General features: G+C 41.8%; 1 protein-coding gene across 3 annotated transcripts in view; it reads left to right on the top strand.

Moving 5' to 3' along the window:
- The window catches only part of SHISAL1 (shisa like 1), a 109,714-nt gene that overhangs the window by 57,006 nt on the left and 34,248 nt on the right, over positions 1 to 18,460 (top strand). For all 3 annotated transcript variants that reach the window (XM_087722213.1, XM_087722214.1, XM_087722212.1), the window contains exon 4: positions 13,944 to 14,249. In XM_087722213.1, coding sequence (XP_087578339.1) covers positions 13,944 to 14,249 — 306 coding nt within the window. The remainder of the gene's footprint in view (positions 1 to 13,943; positions 14,250 to 18,460) is intronic.

Genomic DNA, 18,460 nt, shown 5'->3' with positions numbered 1-18,460 from the left:
TAAATCAGCATTCAGCCACTAGTCAAACGTTTGAAGCCAGAAGCAAAATAAACAATACATTCAAAAGTGCAAGTTAAAACTCGGCATGCTTAAGATAACAAAACTGCTGGCAGGAAATTTTATATGGTTCACTTCATTTGGGGTCATTTTTATTTATTTATTTTTATTTTATTTAGTTTGTCAAATATGTACAAGATAACAGGTATAAGTATAAACATGGACATGAACAAGGGAAATGAGTACAATTAAATGGGGACAGTAGGACAGGGACGGTAGGCACACTGGTGCACTTATGCATGCCCCCTTAAGGACCTCTTAGGAGTCGGGTGAGGCCAACAGTAGACAATTTAAGATTGAAGCTCTGGGGGTTTGGGGATGTAACAACAGAGTCGGGTAGCGCATTCCAGGCATTGACCACTCTGTTGCTGAAGTTGTATTTTCTGCAATCAAGTTTGGAGCGGTTTCCCTTGAGTTTGTATCTATTGTTTGCCCGAGTATTATTGAGGTTGAACAAGAAGTAGCTGTTGATAAGTAGGATGTTGTAGTAGACAAGTTTATGTACTATACTTAGGTCAGACCATAGGCGGTGTAGTTCCAGGTTGTCCAAGCCCAAAATGTAGAGCCTGGTGGCATAAGGGATTCTATTACGAGTAGAGGAGTGGAGGACTCTTCTTGTGAAATACTTCTGCACCCGCTCAATTGTATTAATGTCCGATATACAGTGTGAATTCCAGGCAGACGAGCTGTATTCGAGAATTGGTCTGGCAAAGGTTTTGTGAGCCCCAGTTAGCAGTACAATGTTAATTTGGGTACTTACTTTGGGTACCCAAGTTTATCATTGTAGCAAAAATAAGTCTTCTGAATTGATTTACTGCTATCCATTCAGCCATCTCCTGTGCCTCCTGCTAGAATTATGCAGGAAAAGTTAAAATCCACACGTTAGGAAACCTCCGAGTGAGTTACCATTCTGAGCATGACTTCCAGCAAGAAAGAAGTTAGAATCCTAAATCATACAGACATCCAGAGAATTGCTTTCTTCCAGTCTCTGTCTTATTTAAGAATGTAAATAATCTAATCGCTCCTAGCAAAATGCTCCCCACCATTGTAAGCTCACGTGGAGGGGCAGAGAAGCAGCAGGTGCCCACTTGGTAGGTGGGTGATTTAAATGCACCAGAGCAGTTAATTATCAAACTAATTGCTGTTGCAACTTGCCTCCTACCAATTGCTGAGATCTAAACAGAGAAAGTTGGACCCTCGGTTCTTCCCTCCCTGTCACTAAGATGGGTATGAGTGTGTGCGCATGCGTGCCCATCAGACTCACTGTGCTTTAAAGCACTTCTAACTGGGTGTCTGTGTTAGTCATGTGAATCCAACCAGAGGACACCATTCTGTGTCTCCATCCCATGTCTCCTTTGTCCTACTTGGTTTAGTAGCCAAGACTGGAAATTAGTGCAATTATAAGTAAAGATGATCTGTTACAATGTTGGCCATCAAAGCAGCAGGGCATCCACATATTGTATTTTTCGGAGTATAAGACACACCTTTTTCCCTCAAAAAAGAGGTTGAAAATCTGGGTGCGTCTTATACACCGAATACAGCATTTTTTGCCTCCCGAAGCCCCGCCCCTTCACCAAAATGGCCGGGCATACTCTTATGGAGGCTTTCAGAGAGCTCCTGGGGGATGGGGAGGGCACAAATGAGCAAACAACAGGCTGTCTTTTGCCCCCCAACCCCCAGCAGCACTCTATAAGCCTCCATAAGGTTATGCATGCAATTTTGTGACAAAAAATGGGCCCGTTTTTGTAAAAAACGGGAGGTTTGCAGAGTGCAAAAACTTGTTTTTTCCTTTTGAAAAGCTCTTTAACTGATTGATGAGAATTACATTGATCAAGTGCTATGCCAGCAGAAACAAAGTCTTAGGTGCTGCAGATTGTCAGCGATTTCTTTCTCCAGCACATGGATAAATACACCTGGAAACATCTACCTACCTACCTACTCTCTCTCTCTCTCCCTACCTACTGTATTTCTCTCTCTCTCTCTCCCTCTATCTACCTACCTAGCTACCTACCTACTCTCTCTCTCCCTACTGTATTTCTCTTTCTCTCCCTCTCTCTCCCTCTATCTATCTACTTACTTTTTTTTAAATTTGCCTCTTCAAAACCTTGGTGCGTCTTATACTCTGGTACATCTTATACTCTGAAAAATACTGTACATTCATCCTGGGTTTTTTTTCTATCTGTGTCTGTGTGTGGAGAGAAAGAGAAAATGGTTTTAAAGACCTGAAGCCGATAAAATGTGATGTAGCTTCCCCCAAGCTCCCTCATCAGCACCAGGCACACGTTTTTTGTTTTCTTCGGTTACTTGGGGAAGCTTGGATGAGTGGTGCGGTGGCCTAGAGGTGAAGCTCTTGCCTCGATCAATCATGAGGCTGTGGGTTTGATCCTAGATAGAGGCAGGTATTTCTCTCTCTGGGCACGATGAGAATGTATCTGCTGAATATCTCCACATTGGTGACAGGAAGGGCATCCAGCCAATAAACACTCAACTCCATTCAGCTGCCCAGACTCCACCCGTAAAGGATTATGGGGTCGTTAAAAGAAGATGATGGCTTGGAGAAGTTTGGAGATCCAAAAAACCCCACACAAGAACCAGCCCAAACCAGTCCGAACCGGCTGAATACCACCTCTGGCTAGGTCTATCTGGATCAAAATTCTTCAAGAAAGCCACACTGTGTGGAAAATAGGTGATGATTTTTTTCTATTCTGGCAGTTGGGTTTTCCCACTATTGCCTCGTCTCTGCTCTCCGCCTCTGTGGGCATCAACAAAGCCAGGAATAGTAGTTTCATGGTTGAACTGAAACCAGGGAGCAGTTTCAGGTTGGACCTGAAGGTCACCAGATTGAGTCTGTTTCCAACTCATTGACACCGCCCCGCCCCCCAAGAGCTGAGATTGATTGTGTAGCTTGCTTGCATTAAGCTATTGCTTGATCGTGAAGGAGCTAATGATAGGGTGGAAGAATCCTCCCAATTCTTACTTCATTGTACTTCATTGTTTTGATGCTATAAGTAGAGTTAAATGGTGTGAAAGTACACCAGAGGGAAAAGTGATTTGGACCAGAAGTAATTTGCTTTATTACAACAAACATTTTATATATAAAGCAAGAGCTAGTTAACCTCTAAAGACCTAAGAAGGTTTGTATACTTGGGTAAATGGGGGAATTCCTTGAGTCATGATGAAGTTGCCAACATTTAAGATATTTTAAGCTATTCTCCTACCCTGTTTCCCCCAAAATAAGACCTCCCCAGATAATAAGTCCAATCGGGCTTTTGTGTGCATGTGCTAAAATAAGTCCTCCTCTGAAAATAAGCCCTCCCCGAAAATATTGCAACATAGAGCAGTCATGAGGTGACCATGCTCGCTGTCTCCTGCACCACAAAATAATAAGACCTCCTCGAAAATAAGGCCAAGTGCTTATTTCGGGGGTCAAAAGAAATAAGACCCTGCCTTATTTTCGGGGATACACGGTACTTGCAAAAATCTATCAAATAGCTGGTGTTACAATTGCTCCCAGAAAGGATGTTAAGATCTTTCTCCTAATGCAGTTCTTAAATAAGGTTTTAATTATATGATATTAAGGGAAATTTAATAATACTGAATCATCATAACACAAAGGTGTTCAATGATTATGAATGTTTTATTAATAAAAACTCTGATGTATTGTTATAATCTATTCAGGATGGGTAGTTCCTCAACTTATAATAACAATTGAGCCCCAAATTTCTGTTTTTAAGTGAGACATTTGTTCAGTGAGTTTTGCCCCATTTTATGATCTTTCTTGCCATAGTTGTTAAGTGAATCACCACAGTAGTCAAATTAGAAACACAGATATTAAGAGAATCTATGATTGTCAGTGGAATATCTCCAGATATTCCACAGAGCCACTCCAGAACATTTCTTTGTAAACCTGGGTTAAAAGCAGCTGAAATCTACCAGGTAGCCAAAATCACCTGTTTAAGGTAGAGTTAAAAAAAGAAACTTGGTTGCAACACAAATAAAAAAGACACAGGGCTTCAATCACATGGGTACAGCTGCCATCTTGACTCTTTTGTACCCCCTTTTCAGGATACACTCCAGAGGTGGGTTGCTACCGGTTCGCACCAGTTCGCACTGGTTCGGGCGAACTGGTAGTGGGATATTGGCCTGGGTCACAGAACCGGCAGCGACCCAGGCTGGCCACGCCTCCAAATCGGTTCCCCAGTTGCCGCAGCTGCGCATGCACACAGAGCGCAAAGTGCACACGCACCAAACCAGCAGTAATGCTGGCAGCAACCCACCCGATACACTCCTGTGTTGATATATATATGTATGTATGTATGTATGTATGTGTGTGTGTATGTGTGTGTGTGTATGTATGTATGTGTATATATGTGTGTGTGTGTGTGTGTGTGTGTGTGTGTTTTAATTTGTGCTGATAAATAAATAAAGGGAGACTAGTATAGATCTATTTCAAGCTATTTAGCTCTCATCAGCTAGCCATACCCCTTACTGGGATTTGAACCTGGGCTAAATTGCATACTAGGCAGAGTTCTTAGCCATTCGGCCACAGGCTCTTATCCGTTATCAGCGAAGCCAGGGTGAAAGGTATCTATTAGATTTTTACACATACATATATATACACACACACATATACACACACATACACGCACATATACACACACACATACATACATACACACACACATATACACATATACATACACATATATACATACATACATACATACATACATACATACATACATACATACAGGAATGGTGCCTTATCAGTACCCATTTAATACTGATAAAACAAGATATTGACCACACAAAGGGCTTAGTTCAAGAGATTAAATTTAAAGGCAGACGTTATAAGAGTTAACAGCATCCAAAATGCAGGCATTTTGTCTTGTGATCAAATCCTTTTTTAAAAAAAAATTAAAATGTGTCATGTTTAAATTCAGATAAAATATATTTTTGCATTTAAACTTACCCAAGCAGATGTTGTTTTTAAGGAACAGATGGAGAGCCCACATAATGGCCTCATTGAACAAATTGCTATTTTAAAATTGAGTGTTCACTTTTCAGTACATAATTTTTAATGAACCAAAGAAAGCACTTTATGGACAAGTGGCATGCAGAGACAATTCAGTTCTGACAAGTGGCTTCTAACACGTCAGGAGTGAATACAGGTAGTCTTTACAATGCGAGTTGGGATCAGAACTTCCATGTCTAAGTGAGGTGGTCATTAAGCAAGTTGTGCCTCATTTTTACAACCATTCTGCCATGCCCACAAAGTGAATCTGGCTTCTTCCATTGACTTCATTTGGCAGAAGCCAACGGAGAAGGTTGCAAATGAGACCCAGGACACTGCATCTGTTGTAAATACACGCTATTGCCAGGCACCAAATTTTTTATCATATGACTGCAGGGACATTAATGATCATTAGCCCATGGACAGACAAATTTGTATGTCTTTTCCCCCCTCTGCTGTCATAACTTTGAACGGCTGTTAAATGAATGGTCATAAGTCAAAGATTAACTGTATTCCCTTGTATATTTCAGAGTCATATAGTAGCTTGTAAGCGAAAACAGGTAATTTCATGAACAACTCCCAACTTTTCTTGCCGTTTATTTGCTCTCTTTCCATCACCTGAAATGCTCAAACACATGCATCTCATCATTTTCCCCAGTCTTTTTCTGCAAAATCCAAAGAGATTCTTTGTGTATATGACCCATTGTCATTACCATATTTTTCAGAGTATAAGACGCGCCTTTTTCCCTCAAAAAAGAGGCTGAAAATCTGGGTGCGTCTTATACACTGAATATATCATTTTTTGCCTCCCGAAACCCTGCCCCCTTCACCAAAATGGCCATGCATAGCTTTTAGGAGGCTTTCAGAGAGCTCCTGGGGGCTGGCAAGGACAGAAATGAGCATTTTCCCCCCACTCTATAAGCTGCCTAAAGGCTATGCATGCCTTTTTTTTAAAAAAAAAAAAAAAAAGGGCCCATTTTTGTGAAAAACGGGCCATTTTGGGGAAGTCTGCAGAATGCAAAAACTTTTTTTTAAATTTCCCTCTTCAAAACCTTGGTGCGTCTTATACTCTGAAAAATATAAAAGTATTTTGATTCAGCTAACAGCCGTTCTGCAGTATTTATTTTTCCAAAATGTAAAAATGGAATGAGGTGAAGATCAGGGACTCTATTTCTCCAGGCTGTTCCACTAAAGATAAAGACTCCAGAGGAAGCATCTCCAGCAATTTAAGTTTTGTAAGAAGAGTATATGGACAAGAAAACGAATGTGACACTGATGGACAATTTGCCCTGATTCTATAAAATTGGATATTGAGAACAACTCACCGAACAAATCAGATGAAGACAAATAACCAGATCCTTACTCCACAAGATATTGGGTATTATTATTGTTGAGCAGCTGCTGGAGGTCCCACCATATTGAGCTGTGGGATCTCAATGATTCAGCTGCGAATTAGCAGGAAGGAAGAAGCATTCTTTATTACCTCACGAGACATTTTACTTTCCAGGGTTAAAGTAAATAAATACTGGGAAGCCCTACAAAATGCAGCTCCCTTTTTCTCTGTTTTCTTTTGGAAAAGTCTATTCTGCCTACACCTACCCACATTTCTCTGGTGCATGAAAGGTTTTAGAAGGAAAACCGATAAATGTCAGGTATCTTCACAGATTTCACTGTAGCATCTCTGAATTCTTTGCAAGCCAACATACAGCACATACAAACAATCCTCCTGTCTCATTTTGGGGGGGAAACCCCATAGTTCCTTTTCTAAGAGAGCTGAAATAATGGTTTCATCATTTGAAAGCACTGTTTTTACGACTTTAGTTCTTTTCATTTTTTTTCCACGAGAAGCATCTTTGTTTCTATAGTTTTGCAAATATTTGTGTCCAGTGCTAAATCTTCAGAGCAGCCAATGTTTACCAGGATTGTATGACCCATAAACTGCACTGCTTTGGCTTGTGCTAAATTTTGATGCAAAGTATCACATAATCTGCAGTTGGATTCATAGTCTAAGACTGGTGGAAACTTAACAATTCATGTCCTGACCAGAGACCTAAGAATTATTAAGGTAGCATCGGAGAATATAGGCAGTTCCAAGCAGAGTGGTATTTTCTAAATTAGCATGCTGAGCAGTGGTGGGTTTCAAAAATTGTTTGAACCTACTCTGTGGGTGTGGCCTCCTTTGTGGGAGTGGCTTGCTGCCCATGTGACTGGATGGGAGTGGCTTGCCGCCCATGTGACCGTATATGAAGATGCCGATGACACTTGTCAGAACCACCTTAAATTACCTCACACACAGCACTGGCATGCATAAGAATATGATGTAAACTTGTTTTTTAAGAGGCATCTTTGGTTTGCGTTAAAACAACTTCAACACACGCAATGTTCTGATTGCACCACAAACGCAGTAGTCATCCTTACCTTTCACAGAGGCACTGAGTTTTATAAATATGAGCATGATAGTGTAGAATAATCATATCCAAGGACCAGTGGTGGGTTTCAAAAAACTTTGGAACCTTTTCTGTAGGTGTGGCCTGCTTTCCGGGTCCACTGGTGGAATGTCTTCTAACCGGTTCGGTAGATTTGATGAACCGGTTCTACCGAATAGGTGCGAACTGGTAGGAACCCACCTCTGGTGCTGAGGTCTGATAAATTCAATATTTCCAGGTATTGAGGAAGTCCTTTAAGTGGGTCTAGGACAGGGTGTCAAACTCAATTTCCTTGAGGGCCACATCATGATTGTGTTTGACCTTGGGGGGCCAGGGTGGGTGTGGCCAGCTCGATATCACTCGTGTCGGGGGCACCTGTGAAGACCAGAGGTCTCTCCCAGTGAAAACGGGCTCCCGAGCTCTGTTTTCAGTTGCGGCAGGCTCCTGCAACCCTCTCCCAGCAAAAATGGAGCTCAGGAGGCCCACAGGCAGCCCTCCCGAGCTCTGTTTTCATTGCCAGAGGCATTGTGGGCCAGTCCTTTGCTGTTTCCAAAGCGGCCGTGGGGGCCAGATCTAAGCACCCCATGGGCTGGATCCTGGCCCCCGGGCCTTGAGTTGGACACCTCTGCTCTAGGACAACTCACCACAGTCAACTTGCTGTGGCCAACCTGCTACAGCCAACTCACCATGGGACAACTTGCTGAGGTAGAAGAGTTACACTAAAATTGAAGAAATGGTGGAATGGAATCATTTAATAAGGATAAAAAAGAGGGACAAAATGAAATGTGAAGGTCAAAAATTAAAATATTTTTAATCATTTTAAATAATGAATTTGAATTGTCCTATGGCGAATTATCCTGCAGTGATGCATACTGAGTTGTCCTGTAGTAAGTTGGCTATGGTGACGTTCTGACCCAGGCTTCCTTACCAAGCATGAAGCGGAGTCTTGGTCCTGGCAAAACCCCTTTTATTTACACGACTGTGAATTCCTTTCATTCACAGTCCGCAAGGCTTAGCAAGCCGTCTTTCACAGGGTTGTTTATCAAATACGAACCTTATCTCCATTGGTGAGCTGCCAAACAACTAGTTCGAAACATAGGACAAGGCAAAACTTGGCACAGAGTCTCTTATGGTCACAAACAGAACTTTCCACCCGTGAAATGATTGAAGGAACAAATTGTTTCCTGCAAAAGCCCCCTTTCCACTCGCTCTTCTTTTGTTTCCTATGGGAGGGGCCCATCACTTCCAAGGCGTGGCTTTACTCTTAAGTCAATCCTGCTTTCTTAGTTGTTCTTGTCTTCTGGCACCTCTGCGCATGCGCACACTGGGAACAGGCTCCAGCTGTTCTTCTGCCTTGCTGCTGTCTAACTCCCTCTCTGCCTCCGACATCACATTTGAACTTTCCTCAGCCCCCAGGACTGGCCCATGTTCCTCCCCAACCTCCTCACTGTCCGACTCTGCTGCTTGCTCCGCTGGCTGCCAGTGGGTCACAACAGGTGAATTGGCCCACCAGTTGTCCCATTCCACCTTTAAGTATCTCTCCAAGAGCTCCAGTCATGATCTCTATAACAATAGATTTATTTTTTCGTAAGTGCTCAACTTCAATCCGCAAGCCCCAGTATTTCATAATTTTCCCCAATTGTTTTTCCTCAATCCTAGCATCTCCTGGGGTAGCAAAATCAATGAACCAGACTTTCTTCTTTTCAATAACTGTTATATCTGGCATGTTATGAACAAAAAGCCTGTCTGTTTGGATCTTTAAGTCCCATAAGATCTTAACTCAGTCAGTTTCCCAAACCTCCTCCATTTGATGGTCCCAGTAATTTTTACTACATTCAGATCCAAACCTCTAGCATAGTTTCTGATGAATAATTCTGGCAACCCACTCATGATGTGGCTCATAGTTTGTGAAATTTTGCTGCAACCACTGATCAAATATATTGTTTCATTCTTTTTTACTAAAAATAAGATAGTTGCTGTTGTTTGTTATATGTTGTTATGGTTTGCTGTGCAGTCAGCCAGATGTTTACACTGGATTTTATCCACCCAAAAGTCCCTCTGAAGGAAATGTGTTAGGCAGATGTTGTTGATGGTGTTAAACCAGTGGTGAAATTCAATTTTTTTTTACTACCGGTTCTGTGGCTATGGCTTGGTAGGCGTGGCAGGAGAAGGATATTGCAATATCTCCATTCCCACCCACTCCAGGGAAAGGATACTGCAATATCTCCATTCCTACCCTAATCCAGGGAAAGGATACTGCAAAATCCCCATTCCCACCCCTCTTAGGGGAAGGATATTGATATATGTTCATTCCCACCCTACTCCAGGGAAAGGATACTGCAAAATCCCCATTCCCACCCCTCTCAGAGGAAGGATATTGCAATATCTCCATTCCCACCCTACTCCAGGGAAAAGATACTGCAAAATCCCCATTCCCACCCCACTGGGGCCAGCCAGAGGTGGTATTTGCCAGTTCTCCAAACTACTCAAAATGTCTGCTACAGACATTTAGAACCTGTCAAAACCTGCTGAATTTCACCCCTGTGTTAAAGATATCACAGGATTTAAGCTGTTCGAAGAAAAGCAGCCTTTTGCAATTGACTGTTGCTTATTTTTTCAATGCCGATGATGTTTAAGTAGTGTTCCAGATGTTTTGGGATTGCATTCAAGGCATCCATTGTTATTGGTATCACCTTTGCTTTCTTTTGCAAATATAGTACTAAGTAATAATGGATGAAAATCTCAATTGTGATGAAGATGATGATTTACAAAAAAAATAGAGAAAATAGCTACCAGTTCTTTTGGTGATGTTAGTCTTCATGTGAACTGAGTTCTTCCCAAGAATTTACACTTACGTTGTAATGTGTAAATGTAGTATAAGCGCAGATTCAAGCAGTGCTTTCACACTGCTTCAAACTTTTAGTTGCTTTGGAGAATAGATTGGCACACACACACACTTCTTCTTTGTGTGTCAACCTATTTCCCAAAGTATCTGAAGGCAGGATAAGAAGTAATGGATGGAAATTAATCAAGGAGAGATCCAACCTAGAACTAAGGAGAAATGTCCTGATAGTGAGAACAATTAACCAGTGGAACAGTTTGCCTTTCCGAAGTCGTGATGCTCCATCACTGGAGATTTTTTTAAACAAGATTGGACAGCCATTTGTCTGAGATAATGTAGGGTCTCCTGCCTGAGGAGGGGGTTGGACTAGAAGACTGCTAAGGTCCCTTACAACTCTGTTGTTTTTTTCCTGCTCTTTTGTAATTGACAGATGGAAATTTTGTCAATGCACAGGTGTCATCCAAGGTTTTTTGTATGCGCTGATAGTGATTGGGATCACCATGACTGGTTTATGCCATAACCTTTCAATTTCAGTTTTTAGATCTTGGCACTTTGTCATTTTCTCTAATTCTTTGTCTTCTACCCTGTTTCCCTGAAAATAACATCTATCCGATAATAAGCCCAATTGGGTTTTTGAGTGCATGCACTAAAATAAGCCCTCCCCCGAAAATAAGCCATCCCTGAAAATATTGCAACACAGCAACAGCCATTAGGTAATCACGCTCGCCACCTCCTGCACGTCAAAAATAATAAGACCTCCCTGAAAATAAGGCCAAGCACTTATTTCTGGGGTCAAAAGAAAATAAGACCCTGTCTTATTTTGGGGAAAACATGGTACTATTTTCTGGTATCTAATCATTTTATTTATTTGTGTTTGTGTGTGTCACACACACACCTAATTTTCCTGTCTCCTATTTTCCCCACAACAACTTACTCAGTTGGATTGGGCTGAGAGAGAGTGACTGACCCAAAGTCATCCAGCCAGCTTTCATGCCTAAAGGAGGACTAGAACTCACCATCTCCTGGTCACTAGGCCAACATCCTAAACACTATACCAAAATGGCGTGGAGGCAGGGCCTATATTTTGAAGGGATTGGATGGTCTGGCTACATCTCTTCCTTCTGCAGTAGACAAAGATTTCTATTTCACTAGATCTAAATAGCCAGCCAAAAGTCAAGATGAATCACTTGGATCCCAACTGAATGCAGAAATACCATATTTTTTGGAGTATAAGACACACCGGAGTATAAGACGCACCAAAATTTTGAAGAGGCATTTTTTTAAAAAAAAGGTTTTGCACTCTGCAGACCTTTCAATAATGGCCCTTTTTGCTAAAACGGGCCCGTTTTTTGTCAAAAAAAAAAGGGCACGCATAGCCTTTAGGAGGCTTATAAAGTGCTCCTGGAGGCTGGGAGGGGCAAAAATGAGCAAAAATAGGCCTGTTTTTCGCTCATTTCTGCCCTCCCCAGCCCCCAGGAGTACTCTGGAAGCCTCTGGTGAAGGGGGTGGGGTTTTGGGAGGCCAGAAATGCTGTATTCGGTGTATAAGACACAGCCAGATTTTCAGCCTCTTTTTTGAGGGAAAAAGGTGTGTCTTATACTCCGAAAAATATAGTATGTAGTTTATGTCAAGGAAGAATCACTTTGCAGAATCAAAATTTTTACATTGAGTAGTTGAGCTGGATAAAAATGAATTGTAGACTACAAAGTCTATATTGTTGTGGTTTTGAATCACTGTTATAATACTCAGCCCTAGATTCTCCTGAAGGATAGGAATGTAATAATCAATAATAATATATTACAAAGAATTATCACAGTCCTTAAATATTGTACTTTAACAGAATAACAAATTATCACACTGGGATTTCCTGCTTTCCCATCTCGGTTAAGGACATGCGGCGAACTCAATAGAAGAGTTAACTATAGTTCAACTGGAAAATGTTTCCCTTTGGTTGATTGTACTTGGGCAACATAAAACTTTTACAGAAAGCCCTCCTACAGTGGAAGTGAAAAGATTCCTCTAAATAGAAATGTGTTGGGTTTTTAAAACCAAGTTAGCAATAAGGCAGCTTCTGAAAAGAAAATCAATCCAATTTGAAAGAGGAAAATGCTTAAAAGCTCCATTTTTTTAAAAAAACACCATTTGATCCAAGAGCTTTTCGCTTCTACATTTCTCTATTCATTGAACCAATACTATGTATGTAAAAATGCTTTCGGTCCCACCCTCGGTATCATCCCTATCCGATTGTAAATGACTTTCTGGAGAGCATATACAGAAGAAATGTAGGACAGAAATGAAGCAGGCTGTGAATCTAATTAGTAGCATAATGTAATACATTTTACAAAGCATTGCTAGAAGCAGAACTCTGTTTTGTTTTGTTTTTTTTAAAAAAGCACATATTGGAATGCAAAAATAGGGAGACACTTGGCAATCCTGTGTTTTTCGTAGGCCAAACTCTACAATTGGCAAAATTATATTGAGTTATTTTTTCTCAGGCTGAACTGTCACAGCTTGAATGTCTCAAAACAGAAAATTGGATAAAGAAAAGGGAGAAAGTTTCCTTTAATGTTTGCCTAATAATTTCTTTAGTCTTTTCCCCACCAAATTATTCTTTTTAATGGATGGCATGGAGACACAGGATTTCCGAAACTGCATTCTTTAGGCCATGTGATGCAAAAGAAGCTCTCTGCTCCCAATTATTTGCCTTTTCAAAGAAGCCGCTGGTCAGAAAAACCTCCAGAATCTTCATCTATTCCTGTGTTTCTCAACCTCAGCATCTTGAAGATGTGTGAACTTCAACTTCCAGAATTCCCTAGGCTGGCTGCAGAATTTTAGGGGTTGCAGTCCATACGTCTTAAACTGGCTGACATTGAGAAACACTGGTTTAGACCATCCCATTTCAAAGCTTTCCAGGTGTCACAGAGTCCAAATTACCCCTCTCCCAGTCATGCCAGTGAGTTACCATATTTTTCGGAGTATAAGAGCTCGGGAGTATAACACACACCTAGCTTTTGGGGAGGAAACCAAGGAGGGGGGAATCTGCCCACATGTGTGCTATGTCAAAAACATAGCAATATAAGATTAGATTACGCCTGGGCAGGGGGGGCGGATCGCAGGTTCGCCTAAATCGGTCCAAACCGGCTGAATATGACCTCTATTTACAGTGGTTTTACAGAGTATTGTAATTGCCCCCAACAATCTGGGTCCTCAATTTACCCACCTCGGAAGGATAGAAGGCTGAGTCAACCTTGAGTCGGTGAACTGCCAAATTGCAGGCAGCCGGCAGTCAGCAGAAGTAGCCTGCAATTCTAACCACTGCGCCACCACAACATATCACACAGTACATCAAGATGTACGGTCTGTCATAGACAGATGTCCCATCCTCTTGTTGAAGCTAGGCGAGGTGTGTGCAATGTTGCAGGAAGCTGCATAGGAGTCTGAGCACATTGGTTTCACTTTGGGGAAGAAAAGAAGCAGAAGCAGAGATAGAAACACGCATCATAATAACTGTATATTTCAAAGCTTTAAGTGCCTAATTGGAGGAGCAGGAAGCAATGTGTTAACAGTCCGTTTCTAACTCCAGCTTTCTCTTCTCTTTCCACAGCAATTACAGTGCACTGTTAGGAGTTTGGGTCTATGGGTTTTTCATTGTTGTCTTGCTGGTTCTGGACCTTTTATATTACTCCTCCATGAACTACGACATTTGCAAAGTTTACATGGCAAGATGGGGAATCCAGGGGAAATGGATGAAACCGGAAACAAGCCGGTGGATTAAACCAACTCAGGACTCAAGGCAAGTAGAGACTCAGACGCATTCTCAGCCTGCCTCTCAACCATCCCAGGCTGTCCACACCTTAAAAGGAGAAGCTTTAACTCCGCCACTGATGTCTTTCCCGAGCTCAACTGCCTGGTAAGTTTTTCAAGGTGTCTTCTCTTTTTTCATACCCCAATCTTATATATGATAGATCTGTGATAGCGAACTTATGGCAGAGGTGGCACGCGGAGCCCCCTCTGCGGACACGCGAGCCGTCGCCCCAGCTCAGCTCCACTGCGCATGCGCGTGGGCACTTCCCGCTGGCTAGCTGATTTTCGGGTCTCTGCCACACATATGTGGGGGAGGCGGGGCACATGCAGGAGAGGCGTATGCATGCATGGGGGTGGGGGAGTGTGTGGGGCTCCTTCTGCACCCCATTTTTGGTCCCAGGAGACTTTAGGGAGGCCTACTAGTCCCAAAATGGGACACGGGGGGGGGGGTTCGTGTGTGCATACATGGGGCAGGGGAAGCACAGGGGTCCACGCATGCATCTGCAGGAGGCGGGATGCATGGGGATGTCACTCAACCATTGCATTATGGGTGTGGGCACGCTGCTACACGCACATTTGCGCTTTCGGCACGCGAGGACAAAAAGGTTAGCCATCACTGTGATAGATAGTTCTTATCAGATGCCTTATCAGAGCAGTGTGATTTTATTTCAATGGTTCTGGTGTCTCTTTGGAAGTGAAGCCTCCAGAGATGACCATGCCCGTTCAATGCCTACTTCCTTAGTGTCAGAAAATAAGCTTCATATTTGGATGGAGCAGCTACAGGGCATATCAAGACGGCAAGGCAGACTGGGAAATCAAACCGCATTCTAGAAGAAAGCAGTAGGTAATAGTTCTGCTTCTGCCAAGAAAACCAGCAAAGCAGGTTTTAACAAAGAGCTGGTAGATTGACTAGAATAAGGATAGAAATTTGAAGCCACCTGGCTAAATTGGGTTGCACGTCTTCTCTCCAGGGCTCCCACAAGCTCCACCATTGTTCCAAGGACAAAAGGCCAGAGACAGTTTCAGGGGAAACCCCCCCCCCCACCTCCCCAAACTCTCAGCAAACAAGCAGCGTGGGCCGAAGGGAAAAGTATGCAGAGAGGTCAGGAGGCAAAATCATTGGGGAGTCCATATTTTACTCCAACATGGCTCTGCCCATGAGGGGTTAATATCCTGCTACCTCTGGGGTCCCCATCCAACATGAGCTGTTGCTTTTTAAGGATGGCTTGGTCAAAAGATAAATGCAGATACAAGGGGCTCACAGACCTTAGGCAGAAGCATCTCCAGGTAGCCACTTGAGGGTAGTACCAGCAGTCCTTATTTGAGTTCTTCTTCAGGCTCTGGACATGCATCAGTTGGACACCAGACCACCCCATTCACCTCCCCCCCCAAAAAATCCCATGGGGCACATCTGGTGATTTTGGGAGGAAGATTCTCTGCCCTTGGACATTCATCCAGTAGTCACCATCAGTGAAGCTGTGGGCATCGAAGCCTTCTACCCTATGGGGTCCTTGGGATTAAAATGGATGTGTGTGTATATAAAAAAATCAAGCTAGTAGGCATAATTGTGCAATGGGAACTGAGAGCCATAGATTATACTCAGAAGCTTAAACTGGATGAGCCATAAACTGGCCATGAAAATCTAAGGTTACACCTCTGTTCCTTCAGTTGAATAGGGTAGGGTAGAGTAGGGTAGGGTAGGGTAGAATTGAATTGAATTGAATTGAATTCTTTATTGGCCAAGTGTGATTGGACACACAAGGAATTCGTCTTTGGTGCAGATGCTCTCAGTGTACATAAAGAAAAATAAAATAGAATACATTCCTCAAGAATAAAAAGATACAATATCTAATGATAGTCGTAGGTTACTAAACAAGGAATGAAATCATACTAGGACACAAATAAAACAATATAAATTGAAAGATACAAGCAACATGATTATAATCAAGTGTGATTGGACACACAAGGAATTCGTCTTTGGTGCAGATGCTCTCAGTGTACATAAAGAAAAATAAAATAGAATACATTCCTCAAGAATAAAAAGATACAATATCTAATGATAGTCGTAGGTTACTAAACAAGGAATGAAATCATACTAGGACACAAATAAAACAATATAAATTGAAAGATACAAGCAACATGATTATAATCAAGTGTGATTGGACACACAAGGAATTCGTCTTTGGTGCAGATGCTCTCAGTGTACATAAAGAAAAATAAAATAGAATACATTCCTCAAGAATAAAAAGATACAATATCTAATGATAGTCGTAGGTTACTAAATAAGGAATGAAATCATACTAGGACACAAATAAAACAATATAAATTGAAAGATACAAGCAACATGATGATAATCAAGTGTGATTGGACACACAAGGAATTTGTCTTTCGTGCATAGACTCTCAGTGTACATAAAGAAAAATAAAATAGAATACATTCCTCAAGAATAAAAAGATACAATATCTAGTGATAGTCATAGGTTACTAAATAAGGAATGAAATCATACTAGGAAAATGAAAGATACAAGCAACATGATTATAATCGTAAGTGGGAAGAGATAGGTACTAGGAAGGATGAGAAGAAGAAGAAGAAGAAGTCTTAGTACATTATTTGACAGTGTTGTGGGAATTATTTGTTTAGCAGAGTGATGGCATTCGGGGAAAAAACTATCCTTGTGTCTAGTAGTTGTTCTGGTGTGCAGTGCTCTATAGCGTCGTTTCGAGGGTAGGAGTTGAAATAATTTATGTCCAGGATGTGAGGGGTCTGTAAATATTTTCACAGTCCTCTTTTTGACTCGTGCAGTATACAAGTCCTCAATGAAAGGCAGGTTGACAGCAATTGTTTTCTCTGCAGTCCTAATTATCTGTTGAAGTCTGTGTCTGTCTTGTTGGGTTGCAGAGCCAAACCAGACAGTTATGGAGGTGCAGATGACAGACTCAATCATTCCTCTGTAATTGAAGACAAAGACTTTGTCGCTTCCCTTTTTATTCGAAGTGCTGATAATGTTGGAATACACAGACTTAAACTTTGGAACAACAGATGTAGAACTGTATCAGCAGCTCTTTGGGAGACAGAACTTCCTTAACATTTGCAGCCTTCACCTTGACAGTGGTGATGATACATTTTAAAAAGATATAGAAAACAGTAGAAATACAAGGAAATGTGGGATCCTTGCTTTGTATTCCTTTTTTAAAAAGTGGCAACCTCGATCACTGCATGGAGAAGAGGTCAATCCATGGGTCTGGGGTTTTGGGTGCCTCCAGGGCTGCCCGAAGAGTAGGGTTCAGAAAGGTAAGATGGCAGCCACAATGCCCATCAAAAGTGAATGGAGCTCCCCTCACACCATCATAGCCACCATGTCGATTTTCTGGACACCCCTGGAGGCCTCGATTTCCCTGCTGCAACCAAAAAAGGAGATGGAAGAGAGTCGGGCTTGAGGGGAGTTAGATAATGAGAGAAGAAAGAAAGGAATCAAAATTGGGCTTTGCTCAACATTGGAAAAGCAGATTCTCCAGTGTAAAAGAAGAAGAAAAAAGCCTCAAAAATTCATTGTTTTAAAAACATGAAATATTTCTGGCATAATTCCCCTAGGTACAATGCATTCCCCCCTCCCCACTTTCATCCTTGCCCAAAGAGAACAATGTGAACAAATGGATCAGTTTTGTTTGAAGAGACAAGTTGATTTAGTTTTGAGTTCCAATCCAAGTGACTATGGGTAGCAGCGGTAAAAGTCTTTTGGCAGCCTTGCAGAAGTCATTTTGCCACTGCCTGCTTTGGTTTTTTAACCTAATGACTTGGGATTTTCTTGTGGTCTCTCATCCCTCAAGGCATTATCTTTTGTCAGAGAGCCAAGTCAGCTAGATGCTGATAACTAGCTGGGACTTCAGAAACTAATAAGATTACAAAGCAATGGGAACGTGTCTGGTTTTCTATTTTTCAAAACAAAAATTCATATTTTTGGCATTGAGTGCAAAGTCACGAGTATGCAAATATTTTCTTTGGGCCAATTAGAGAAAGCAGAAAGGGCAGTTGACGTGGGCACTGGCAATCTAGATAATAGTTTGTAGCTCTGTATTTTGCTTTTATTTGGGATACATGATTAATTAAGCCCATTGGAACGACAAACACACAGAAAAATGTGGAATTCTAGTTCAGTGTTTCTCAACCTTGGCAACTTGAAGATGTCTGGACTTCAACTCCCAGAATTCCCCAGCCAGCGAACGCTGGCTGGGGAATTCTGGGAGTTGAGGTCCAGACAGCTTCAAGTTGCCAAGGTTGAGAAACACTGTTCTAGTTACTTGATCTGTTGTATATGTA

The sequence above is a fragment of the Thamnophis sirtalis genome, unplaced genomic scaffold (assembly GCF_051295495.1).
Source record: "Thamnophis sirtalis isolate CommonGarterSnake01/CBP01778 unplaced genomic scaffold, rThaSir2_p1.2 scaffold_9, whole genome shotgun sequence".
Classification (NCBI taxonomy): Eukaryota; Metazoa; Chordata; class Lepidosauria; order Squamata; family Natricidae; genus Thamnophis; species Thamnophis sirtalis.
This window is presented reverse-complemented; position numbering and strand designations above follow the sequence as displayed.